Here is a 13,625-nt window from a genome sequence, read left to right as displayed (position 1 = left end):
TTCAAAAAAGTATTGCTATACCACGATACTCAATATGTTGTCCCACGGTGAGTCATTTTCCCCTGTTGCACCTACACAAAATTTGAGGGTTCCCCCACCTGCCAAATCCCACTTTAACCACTGTGTGTGTGTGTGTATATATATATATACACATACATACATACATACATACATACATATTACTTTAAATAAACACAAGCTTTCTTTTTGAATTATCTTATCTACAGCTTCTGGAGGGATTGTTTTGATAGTCATTTGATGCACTCTACCGTTCAAAAGTGTTGGGTCGGTAAGATTTTTGATTGATTTCATAAGAATTGGCAATGCTTACCAAGACTTCATTTTTTCGATAGGAAAAAAATGTGTTAAAACTGTAATATTTTGAAATATTACAATTTAAAATAACTGTTTTCTATTTTAATATTGTAAAATATTATTTAATCCTGCGATTGCAAAGCTTTATTTTAGCTGTCTTTAATGTCTTTAAGTCTTTAATGTCACATGATCCTTCAGAAATCATTCTCAAATGCTTATTTGGTGCTGAAGAACATTTCTCATTATTAGCAATGTTGAAAACAGTTGTTTTGCTTAATATTTATATGGAAACTGTGATACATTTTTCTTTGAATATCAGTCTTTTGAAACTTTATAAATGTCTCTACTGTCAATTTAATACATCCTTGCTGAATTTATATTAACCTCTTTAACAAAAAAATTCTTACTGACCTAACATTTTGAACATTAGTGAATCGTATTGTGCGTCTCTAGAAATAACCATTTAAAAATAAATGTATTTAAAAATAAATCTTACTGACCCCAAACTTCTGAATGGTAGTGTATAGCAGAAAAAAACTGATTTTGAGCTTCCATTGACGGTTAGTGGATCTGTATGTTTTCCTTAATCGCTCATCTTCTACATTTGTCTCCTCGATCCTAAATTCGATCCATAATTAAAAAGCCTGTAGTTCTCGTAAGTATTCTGTTGAGCTGCTAGAAATCAGTGGAGCAGAGCACCACAAATTAGCCAACGGTATCTAATAGTTTCCCCCCCTCCTGCTCCAATTCCCTTTCCTTCTCATCCTCCACTGTGAGAAAGTGAGTTGTGGTGGCAGGTGTCAGCTGAGAGAGCTGGCTGCTGATTGGCAGGGATGTTCTGATTGATTTTGAGTCGTTGAGCCCATTTAATGTCAGATGTGAGATTCAAGATAAATGTCGAAAGCACCAAGCTGGCACCAAGCTTCAATGAAACTGGCGTCGCTACAGTCTTTCTCGTTAAATATTCTGTTTGTGTCAGAAAAACATCACATTGCCCAAGTTGGTTTGTGCAAATCATATCCATGTCATTGAATACATACACAAAAACACTCAAACTGTTTTTTAATATGTCTTCGTGACATGTAATTTCACTCCTGTATGAAACTTTAAACTGTAAGTATTCCTGTTTAATCTTCTACAGTGCATCTGTGGGCTTTTAAGGCTCACTACTGATTCTCTTCAGCGGTACATTTTCCCCACAGTTCAGCTGCATTATTCACCGTCAAGCTTGTCTTTGAGACACTGCGATGGAAGACCCGACTCTCTTCTTCACCGTGGGGGGACAAACTGTGCTTTGTGGAAGCAACGGGGGGTTTAGTCGAAAGCAAAGACTATGTGAATTTGTCATGACTGTTTACAGCTGTTTTTTCGTTTTTTTATTAGTTTACTAAAACCACTCATGTAAGGAGCCAAGAGAGACAGATCAAGTTGTCTTGGCTGGAAAGCAGAGAACAGTCACAGCTTTCATCATGACTGAGACGACAGGATGTTATGGTGCTCATTAATTCTCCAATAATTGCCCAAAGAAGCTGCAGGCTACCCTCTGAAGAGCAGCAATTTGGACCCATCATTCTTGGCTTTTTTATCTGTAGGTTTGGACTTGTTCGGTCCATTATATTTTAAATTGAATGTTTCAAGTTATGATCCGTTCTGATTGACCTCCTGAGAATTTCACCTCTGGGAACCTTCTTGAAAAGTTTTTGACTTTTTATTAAAGCTTAATTTAGAGCATAGCAAATGCTGACCCATTCAGATATAGTTTAATATTTTATTTACATTTATGTTTATGCTTTTGGCAGACGCTTTTATCTAAAGAGACTTACAATGAATTGAAGGTATAGTATAGTTCATGCATTCCCAGGAAATCGAACACATGACCTTGGTGTTGCTAGCACCATGTTCTTCTGTGTGTGTGTGTGTGTGTGTGTGTGTGTGTGTGTGTGTGTGTGTGTGTGTGTGTGTGTGTGTGTGTGTGTGTGTGTGTGTGTGTGTGTGTGTGTGTGTGTGTGTGTGTGTGTGTGTGTGTGTGTGTGTGTGTGTGTGTGTGTGTGTGTGTGTGTGTGTGTGTGTGTGTGTATATAACAATCTGGATCACACTGCCACACACTCAAAATAATAAGCTAATGCAACATTTTGTCAACTTAATTTGTCAACAAATTTAATTGTGTGCAAACATTTTTAGCATCTTTTAATTATCATCTGTTCATATTGTTTAATTGTATTTCTCTACTAAATTAAATATTATTTCTTGTATGCTACAAAATATTATCAGTAGACACATTTTAGTAAAAACATATTCATATAATATTATATTTTATAATTTATTTATACTATAAATTTTTTTGAAAAAAGGCTCAATTTCCTTGTATAAAAACCTTTCATCAATTTAATTAAGCTCATTGAACATTTTTATTTTCTAATGCAAGACCCCTCTGTATGACTGTTTAGAAATCTGTGGGAAGCTTTGCTATTATAGAAGATAAATGGCTGAAAGTTGTTTATATCTCATCCTCTCAAGCTAAATCTGTTTTGTCTATCTGCTCAGATGTGAGATTTGATTATTTAGACTTGACTTCTTATTAGTATCCATTCATGACATTCTCGGAGATGGATGGCAGTGGCTTAACAAATGAAAGGCAGATATTGATCGCTCTTTTAGGACAGTTTCATCACATCATATGCTCCATCTGATCTACTCATGGTATCAAAGACATGTTTGAATGTCTCAAATCTCTTACATTGATATCATACATTGAATACTGAAGTTAATTCAGTATTCCAGTTATCACTGAGACATTACAGGACTTGGTTCTTTCTGTACAGACAGTATACTTACACCCATTAATGTGATTTAAAGCTATTACCTGATGCAAGGGACTTTCTGCAGTCTATTCCAGCAATAAAGGGCCAGCGGTCATTTAAGCAGTATAGGGCCGCTCAGTAATGGGGTATCATTTCCCTCCTGGTCCTGAGTGCATACCAGCCTTTTTGTCTTCATTACAATAGACTGTTTTATTTTAGTGTAAAATCAATGACGGCTAACTGGCTTCTTAAAGATAGGCCCGCAACCCCTGGGGTGGTGAAACTCTCTTCATTTTTCTAAACCTCTCTCTATTTCTCTATCTCACCCTCTATTTCTTTTTATCACCCTCTTATGAAGAAGGTTATTAATGCTCCACATCTGAGAAAATAAACATTCATTTTAAGCAAAATAATGCCAATCAATATGTATTGAATGAGATTTTTCCTTTTCTGTACTTACCAACTTTATTTGTCTTGGTTTCTCTAATCTTCGTCAGTATGCCATCCATGAACTCTATCTTAAACCATTTTTAAAGCCACCAGCTACTTGAAAATGTTCTGGGTTAAATACAAGTTAAGCTCTATCAAAAGCTGCTGTGACTAATGTCAGTTGACTTGTGTGATATGCTCCTATTTTAAACTGCATTTTGCTAATTATTTAATTATATTCTTTATATATATTTTTTTAATTTATAGAATTATTTTGTTATTACTCATGCAGCTTTTATGACCTCATATCACATCAAATATTTGTACTTTCTAAAAATCAGCTGTCGCACCACAGGTCCATTTAAAATGAACTAATGAAGAAAACAGATACTTAAAAGATGAATATTTTTATTAATTGTAAATTGTAACTTAAATTTTTTTAATTTATTTTTTTATTAGGCCTAAATATAAATACATAGAATTCGTTTTTCATTTTTTTATTAAATTGTAATAATTTGACTGCAACAGATTCTTTTCTTTGATAAACAACAGCGTGTCACAGCAAGTTGAACTTTTTTTGAGCCTGGAACATTGCTTTAATGTCCTTCAAAAACGCACATGCACACCGTTTTGAGTTACTCCAGGGCTTCTGTGTCCTAATAAACCGTGAAGACGAGTGGGTCAGAGTGATATAACCTCTCATTAACGCTGGTTTGCTGGACAAACACACTTTGACCCCCTTCTGAGGCAGAGCATGAAAAGGTCAATCGCTCTCTCTCAGTGGACATATAGGCGACTCGCATTCTGCAGGGCGCGTGAGTCACGTCCATCACTGGACTGCAATAAGGTTCAAGTTGCATGACTGCGTGTGAGTGAACAGGCTTCTGCTGCAGTTGATAAAGTGGTCAAAGTGATGGGATAAGGTTCTTGCTCAGCTCCTCAGCTTTCCTGAAGAACTCGTTCCATAGTTTCAATTACACTGACCTTGAGTTTAAGCTACGTGCCTCTTTGCAAACCCCATTTATCCAGTCGAACTGAGTCGTCTCTCAAAGCTCCAACCCTCATGTTCTTTGACATAAAAGTTCTTCGACAAGATGCTGTCCTCCTAAACAAACTTTCAGAACCGTCTACCATACCTCACCTTTTTAAAATTACACACTCTGTGTTCTCTCCATCCTGTGGGAAATGTGAGGTGAAAGGCAGTGTGTTTAACCATCCAGTGTTTATTCCTCAGGGGCTCTGCTTAAGGCACAGCAAGTTGGATACGGCATTGTGAGACAGGCTTCCCATGATAAATGTCCTTTCCGAGACACTTTGTTTACTTGGGAGTCTGCAAACTGCCATGTTGCCTTTCAACTCCAGCAACAGCTTAGTGTTAAGAGTTGTCCCGCTGTAAATATAGCAGCGCTTTTAAAACAAACACTCGCCATTTAGAGCGCCCAAACGTGCACATCCACTCGAACCTTGAAGCACATTGATATACTTAGGCACATTTTGCATGTTGCTTCTAATCCAGTGAAGCGCATCTGTTGAAAATTTTGCTTTGACAGTGAGATGCAAGGCTTCTCCCACACATATTCAGAAGATGCAGTGAAATACCAGCGCTAAGGCAGTGTTGAAGCGGTGTCTGAGCCTCCAGCTTTAGCTTGAATTGTGAGTGACACCTCCATCTCCAATACAGCAATCACTCATTCTTATGGAAATTATAAGATTCAGTTTCCTCATGAATATATACCGTAAACAACATACTGTCTATGTGAAAAACAAGGGCATATATTGCACATAGGGTACAACGGGGCTAAAGGCACACCTTAAGAAAAATTAGCTTTTCACTACTCCCGTAGTGTATGATTGCAGAATTTCTTTTAATCTTTTTATTGAACATTGATGAAGCAAGAGATTTTGAGTGGAAATATATTAGAAAAGTGGTTTGATTGTTTAAAAATGTATGAGGTGGCAAGGTTGAAGGTTGGCCACACTTGGGGTAAAAGGCACAAAGTATTGATGCAAATAAATTAGCTAAAATAATGTTTTTAATAATGCTAAGTTAACACTCAAAATAATCATTTTAATAACGTTTGTACTATGTTCAGCTTATTTTGATAAATAAAAGAATCCATTTTTGTTCAATAAATATGCTGTCATTGAAATGTTTATTTTCAAAATACAGAAAAATATAAAAAAGTAAAGATTCTGAAAGCATTGGATGAGACCCACAATAATTTAATATAGATTTACAGTAGTAACAAATAAATATGACATTTTATTATATGATATATGATATTATAGATATGATATTATATAATGTTATATTTTTTAAATATGATGGTTTCATTATAAAAATGGTGATTATCGCTAAAGTGGACACCGAACTTAAAATATGATATTTACCATTTGAATCTAACCGCCATGTCAACAAATGGAAAATCCGCCAGTTATTTATTATCATGTCAATTATCGTGACCTGATAAATCTGCATAAATCTACATAAATCTGCAACATTTTTAAAAACATTAAATATTAGATCAAATTAGCGCAGAATCAACTTTGATTGCTGTTCGCGATCAGCCAAATTTCCACGTGCATCATCAAAAGCAGTTGTTAAGAAAAGGGCTGAGCTGAATTTTTGTGCAATCTAGTGGTTTACAGTTTTTCTCAGTCGCTTTGGTGCATTTTTCACATCACTATTTACATTTGCACAACAGTTAGTTCAACCTCCACAACATTTAGTCATTTGTGCACATCATAGTAGCAGTTTCTCATTCCTTCCAACAAATTGCAAATGCTTTTGGACATGCATCAATTGCTTTCATACAACTCTCTGCTGTTTTATAACATTATCATTTGCTTATGTCATGTCAGTCAAAATTAACTATACTTGTGAATGCTGAATAGTCATTCCATATAAAACTAATAGTCCTCATTTCATTGCTTGAGTCATTACATACAAAAATGTTGAACTAGTTGTCAAAATCTGTCATGCAAATTTTACACATTTTTTGAAATCTTTTTTTTTTTTTTTGAAAATGTCTCCTAAATTGAACAATTTCTCTCAGGTGAATCTCAGCTTTCACTGATGAGAAGGGGTGTGTGAAGCATTAGTTGCAACCAATGTTCAGTTCCAATATGTACTGCAATATTGTTTCCAGTTGTGCACAGCTCTACCCAAAGGGTGTTTATGTTTGTTGTAAATAAGGGTGTATTTTTTTCTTTTGCACAATGCTGTGAACAAATTAGAATTGCAAAGAGCATATGCAGTAAAAATGTGAAACATACATATTCAGTGTCTTGTACTCAGTTACCCACTAAATACAGTAATGTGTAACTTTACTGTATTTTTCAAATGGCTGTGCAAATAGTATATAGTGCTGTCTTGAGCATTTTCAGGTAGTGTCACCAAGATCTGACTTTTTTGCATTGGAAAACATTTACAGAGTAAACGGTCATAATGAAAACATGACAAAGCCATTTGACTATCTTGTTCATAAATAATGGTGTCAGGACTTTTCATCTTGATGACACTGACACTTTCATTGACATGAAGACTTGCTTTTGAGGAATGAGGTACTAGGTTTTGCAGTTTGTACTAATTGTTTTGAGAACTGCATTAACTGTTGTGCAAATGTAAATAGTGATGTGAGAAATGCACCAAAGCGACTGAGAAAAACTGTAAAAGAGAAAATAATATTACATTATATACAAATAATGTAATTTTGATGTAGTTTAACTGTCCACACTAAAAGGGCTGGTGGTTAAATAACTGAAGCTGTTTTAAGCAGATCAGGAGGTTAAGAGAATCTCCATTTCACATATTCATGAATATTACTCTAAATATAGTAGCCCGAAAGTCTGTGTTTGAAATATTTCTGTCAACAGTTCAACAGAAGTGTAACAGGTTTTCCCCTTAATATTTTGTTAAATTGGTGAAAGGCACAGTTGTAGATGTTCTCTCCCTGTTTTTCTTTTGTTTTCCTCACACGACTTTCTACTTTTTTTCAACGCAAGAGATTTGACATCTTTAAAAAACACAGTGTCATTGATTTTCTGACGTCTTCCGCTTTGTTTTTTTGTTTTTTAAAGAGAGCCTAAAAAATACTACACAGAAGAGCCAAGAAAAGATTCTTGAAATGCTAAGCTCAGTTGGGTGTTAAATTATTAAGTCTGTCCAGTGAGAAAGCAAGATGCCCGAATCTTCCAGTCTCTCTTTCTCTCATCCTTTTTTTTTTTCATCTGAGACTCATTTGAGAAGAACAAAGCCTCTATTTATGTGTTGAGGCACACACTGCTAATGCACCATTATGAGGCACTCACGTCCTTTTCCTGGGCTTTCAGGACTTTGCCGTAGCGCCGAGGGCACTTTTTACTGTCTTTCTCTCAACGCTACACCTCGACCCCTGTCTTTTTCCCCCCTCTAATGTGTTCTCTCACATTCTGCCCCTGCGTTTCACCTCTGCTTCTTCCTCGATTTTTTTATGTGATGGTACAGGCTCCCGTTTCAATCACAGGAGAGGTTTTACAAATAAGGTAAATGAGTTGAAATTGCCTGAAGGATGGTCGTAGGGGCCGGTAAGCAGCATGGTCGATGTTTCCATGCGTGCTCTGACTCCATAAACGTTTGAGGATGTTTTAAGCAGTGCTGAAGCTGTAGGACCATGCCAGTGCTAATGACCTTCAGTCACTGTTACACATAAATTCTGCATGATGGATGGACACGAAATGGCTTAGTGATTTGAAAAACGGTGTTGTTAAATGTAGATTAGTTTGTTAGCTTAACCCTCAATTGTGCATTCCCATACAGAAATATAGAGCTCCGGCAAACTTCTAGTGATAAATTTGCACATTTTTCAAATGCAAATGAGCTTTGTGGTATATTGTTGCAACATAATGTATCAAGTGAAACAGAATATTTAATGTGGGGGGAATAAAGGGGAAAAATGTAGGACAGTGTTTTATCCATTTGGAAATTACTGGATTGTGATAAATGTTCTCTTTATTATATTTTATATTTTTATATAAATATACAAATATTTGTAAAAATTTGGTTTTACCCTGTATTTATCTGGATGTTGTAAATTTAGTTGTAAAGTGACCTTGAGCTTAGAAAAGTGCTATATTATTATTATTGTTATTATTATTATTATTTATTATAGTCATTTTATTTATTTTTATCAAAAAAATAAAATATATATTTACTGTATATATTTTAAATTATTTTTTTAATAATGAATTAAATTGATCAAAACGGACAAAGAAATTTGCAATGTTACAAAAATGTTGCAATGTTACAATTTTTTACTTTATATTCACAAAGAATCGTGAAAAAAAAAGTGTTGTGGTTTCCAAACTATATAAAGCGGAACAACTGTTTTTAACATTGGTAATAAATTGGTAGTAAAATGTTTCATGAGCACCAAATCAGCTTGTTAGAATGATTTCTGAAGGATCATGTGACATTGAAGACTGGAGTAATGATGCTGAAAATTCTGCTTTGTCATTACAGGTATAAATTACATTTTTCAAACATATTAAAATAGAAAATAGTTATTTTAAATTGTAAGAATATTTCACAATATTACAGTTTTTACTGTAATTTTTGTTCAAATAAATGCAGCCTTGGTGAACATAAAATACTTATTTAAAAAAATCATATCGACCCCAAACTTTTAACTAGTAGTATGTAATAAAAAAATACAATTATCAATAAGGTAAATGGAATCATTCTCAAAGGGTTGTTCTGATACAATCACACTATATATATTGATTCTTTGCATTGATGTCTTTTCACATTTTTGAACACATATGTATGTGATTCACATCTTGCAGTGTAGTCTGGACAAAAGTGATGCAAACTGCACAAGAGAAATTGAAACCAACAACACAGATTTGCTCCCATTTTCGTCCAATTATGAAATCGTGATCCATCACATTGTATTGAATTGAACATATGTATCATGATCTGTGTTGATATCCCTCACAATCTCACTTTCAGTAGCATCAAAATAAAAAAAGTATCTACTTTAAGGTTTATAGAGGCTGCCTCTTCTCAGGTTATTTTACAATTTGCTGCTTCACACGGTGGACATTGATACATCATGTTCTCCATGTTACATTAGTGCAGTGCCGTTTCTCACCACCCAGGGCATTAAAAATGGCCCTCTCCCTCAGGCTAAAGTGCTCCCTCACCAAACAGAGCATCAGCACCCACTTTTAACCTGCCAAGTGTGAGATACTCACAGGCTCTGTCTCTCACAGAGTTCTTTATCACGCCCGTGGTGGGAAAGGTTCTCGGCAGAAGAGCGTGCTGATAATTTCAACCACCATGACTGATGGAATTAGTTTTATTCAGTCTCTTACCCAAATCCCTTTGCTGCTTCAATCTGGAAGACATTTTCAGGCAGTTAACCGCCCGTTTATGCTTGAAAGCGAATGAGAGCATATACAAAAGCGATTAATTATTTACTTAAACAAAAAAAAAATGTCTGGTTTGCTTTAATCGCCGTTGTGCTGCTAGTCAGTTGTCGAAACATGCTAACACTTCAGCGACAAACGCTTTCACTCTTGGAAGACACTCTTGATGCTTTTTGATTTGCCGTGTGGCGCCCGCCAATTTATCAGTGCTGGGTGCGATTCCTTATTCACGAGGAGATTGCTTTGGATATTCCAATAACAGCGAAGGAAATGTCAGTCGTTCCTTCCTGCCCTTATCACAGATTGATGAGGAAAACAGCCTCTCCTCTCAGCGTTGTCAATCAGAACCCCTGTGAATAATACAAATATGCCAAAGCAGTCACACAGCTGGACTCTTGTCTACACACAAATGTCAATGGACAGTCTGTGTTTCATCAAAAATGACAGTGTGGCCCTCAAGGGACAAAGTTTGCATGGTGTGTGCGCCCCCTAGTGGAACCTATTGGCATGGAAAATAGTATCGTAATTCACTGTACTATTCTGCTGTTTATTTCTTCCATTGGACCTCTGTAGGCTTCGACTTAGATGTCTGCACGGGATGGAAAGCTACGTTTCAGTTATTTTTTGTGGTTCATAATGAATGATGTTTTTCAGAATGACAGCTTTCTCGCTGAATCGATGTTCCTGAATGCATCAATATCTCATAATCTGTTGTTTCTCTCTGCAGTTGTGTGGCTGTGGGCTGCTGGGAGTTGGAATCTGGCTGTCTGTGTCTCAAGGCAGCTTCGCCACCTTCTCCCCCTCCTTCCCTTCCCTCTCTGCTGCCAACATGGTCATCGCCATAGGCGCCATCGTCATGGTGACGGGCTTCCTCGGATGCCTGGGCGCCATCAAGGAAAACAAGTGCCTGCTTCTGAGCGTGAGTTATGCCACACCTACACACTTTTACATTCCCGAAGTGTAAAAACACTCTACCAGACCTGTTGCATGTAGAAAAAGTATAATGCATTCATTTAAGGTGCATTAACATGCACTCAATGCATTAAAAATAGTATACTTTGTAATCAATTGCATGCTCTTGTGAATCATTTTAACCACAATATTAGTATGCATTGTAATAATGTTTCATAGTTATGTGTTAGTGTGTAATGCATAAGAAATTGCATTAAAGCACATTAAGTAGACATGAGGTATGAATAAAATCATTCTGCGTTATACAATTATTTTTGCAAAATGCACACTAATCTGTATATTCAACTGCTTTCCAAGTCAATTTACAGTTTCCTACATGACTGTGCTAGTTTCATGTCTCTTGTATTGGTCTGCCGTCTCTTTCTTCTCACATAAAACAATCATTTCAGCCAAATTAACATTTCATGTCCTTTTATTTATTTATTCAGCGAGTAGCTGTGTAAAAAGCAGGATATTGTACAGCCGGATAGTCATTATCCCAAAATAAGCCCTGTCAGGATGTGAAGTGAAACCATATTATGCCTTATGAATACTTTTTATAATGTATTACATACAGGCTTAAAGTAAACTGTTACCAGAGAGGTTTGTTAATTATCTGCATTGCCAAATAAGTCTCCTGATCGCACTCAAGGCTTTCAGTTCAGAACTAGAGTTAAACCACATGCCTCTCTATTTTCCCCTCTGACTGTCTTTGTTCTTCTTTTTGACTTTACTCTCATTCTCACTTTCTCTCTTCCCAACACCACTGATCATTCTGCTAATGGGGTTAGACACAGTCTAATTGAATAAGGTTGTCACTCTCCATGCTTTTCAGTCATTTACAGGAATGAATAATGTATCCGTCATCTGTTTTGTATTGGGACATTGAATACTGTGTTATATGCTTGTGGACGCCTTGTATCCACTTTTACTGCCATATAAACCTTGGCAACACAGTGAGTCTCATAAAAAAAATGTGGAAGTTGTAGTTGATTTCCATCGGTAGTGGAGGTGAAGACGACAACTCCCATTAGGGCTGAACGATTAATCGCACTTTCCATGTAATCGCACTTAAATCGAGATGGCTTATTGCGATTTTAAAATCGCAAAGGCTGCGATTATTTTTTTTTATGCGCAGCTTGTCATTGATGTACGGCTATGTAAACGCTGCTCCATCTGAAAGCACTGTGAGTTTGAGTCACTTATAACGTGCATTTGAAAAAACAACACGCGTCAAACATCTTTCCAAAACATGAAGCATTTATGAATCTCTTGTCCAACAACAGACAACATTTAATAACATGCATTTACTCCAAACTCACTTCATAACGACAGTTGAGCATCCTTCTGTGAGATGATGTGCCTTCTTACACAGAAATAAGGCAGTCGTGTATTTATAAGTCATGTTTAATCAAAGCGCTTCATTCTTCTGTTTATTCAGCTACAGCGATTGGGATTTCCTGGAATGATGCGCATTATTGTACTTCTGCGGCGGGGCATATTAATCGTGATTGCATGAGAGCGCTCTCTGGCATTCAAATGGGGCAGTATTTACTACCAATAAGCCGCACTCCACTGACAAGCTGCGCATAAAGTAATCACAGCCTTTGCCAAATCGCGTGCGGTTTTATTGCGATTAATCGTTCAGCCCTAACTCCCATCATCTAACGCTCCTTCACAGGCCCTGTCCCAAATGGCACCCTAAGCACTCGTGGTCTTCCTAGGAGTCCGCACTTTCGTGACGTAATGCCGCTTTGACTGTCGGGAAGAAGTCTGCTGCGGAGTCCGCATCAGTGCGGGCTCGGCAAAAGTGCGCATCGAGGGCGCATATCGACCGCAAAGGGGGCGCTCGCGCGCATCCTTTTGGGGCTTAAATTGACAAATGGGACACCCTACGGTCTCACGGATTTAACGGACACGCACACGCGGCAGCCATTGTAAGTCCACAAGACCGAAAGTGCATATGAATTGTGCCATTTGGGACCGGGCCACAGTGTCATCAAGCCACACTTTTGAATATGCGACCTCTAGTGGCAAAAATGACATACTGTGCCTTTAACTGTAATAAAAAAATAAAAAAAATCGTTTCATTCAGTTCAAGTGAAGGAAGAGACGCTTAGAGAATTCATAACTTAGTCAAGCCCAGAATCATCACCACCATTCCTCCTTATTACTTTTTAATGTCAATCTCCAGTTCTGACGGTTCCCTAAATGCCTATTAGATAGGACTGGTGTAATTTCGAATGGCATGACCTTTAGATTTCGTTATCTATGCTGTATATATGCTGTGTCCCCAGCTCTGAGGGAGACTGAGACATCAGAGAAAGATTTTCACATCTTTGGGTTTGAGATCTAAGCAGCTGGCCCCATGTTCCTGGATGTGGTGCAGCGCTCTCTTCCCACAGAGGTCTAGGAAGGAAGAACCTTCAAAGCTTTTGCAGTCTTCACATCCATTCCTTCAACTTTGCCCTATTTACATACCCCATATGTCCCAGACCAGTGAGTAAAGTCATGGCAGAGCAGACATATACACAGATTGTCATTCAGCGGTTGGCGAGGCCACACGTAGACAACCCAATCGCTCTCGTCCTCCTCTAATGGAGGAAGGAAACTTATTTTGCAGACCTGTCAATGTCGAGGTTCAATAAACAAGTGTCGTAAAGGCTTTCAGATGGCCTGAATCTGCGTTTCAGATGGACTCTGACAGGAACGGTCATCAG

At 37.1% G+C, this 13,625-nt stretch overlaps 1 protein-coding gene across 1 annotated transcript in view; it reads left to right on the top strand.

Moving 5' to 3' along the window:
* tspan9a (tetraspanin 9a) overlaps nt 1–13,625 on the top strand; it is an 89,600-nt gene that overhangs the window by 59,361 nt on the left and 16,614 nt on the right. The window contains exon 2 of the mRNA XM_082181847.1: nt 10,682–10,912. Coding sequence (XP_082037973.1) covers nt 10,682–10,912 — 231 coding nt within the window. The remainder of the gene's footprint in view (nt 1–10,681; nt 10,913–13,625) is intronic.

Source organism: Leuciscus leuciscus (assembly GCF_965113295.1).
Source record: "Leuciscus leuciscus genome assembly, chromosome: 10".
In the NCBI taxonomy this organism is placed as follows: Eukaryota; Metazoa; Chordata; class Actinopteri; order Cypriniformes; family Leuciscidae; genus Leuciscus; species Leuciscus leuciscus.
This window is presented reverse-complemented; position numbering and strand designations above follow the sequence as displayed.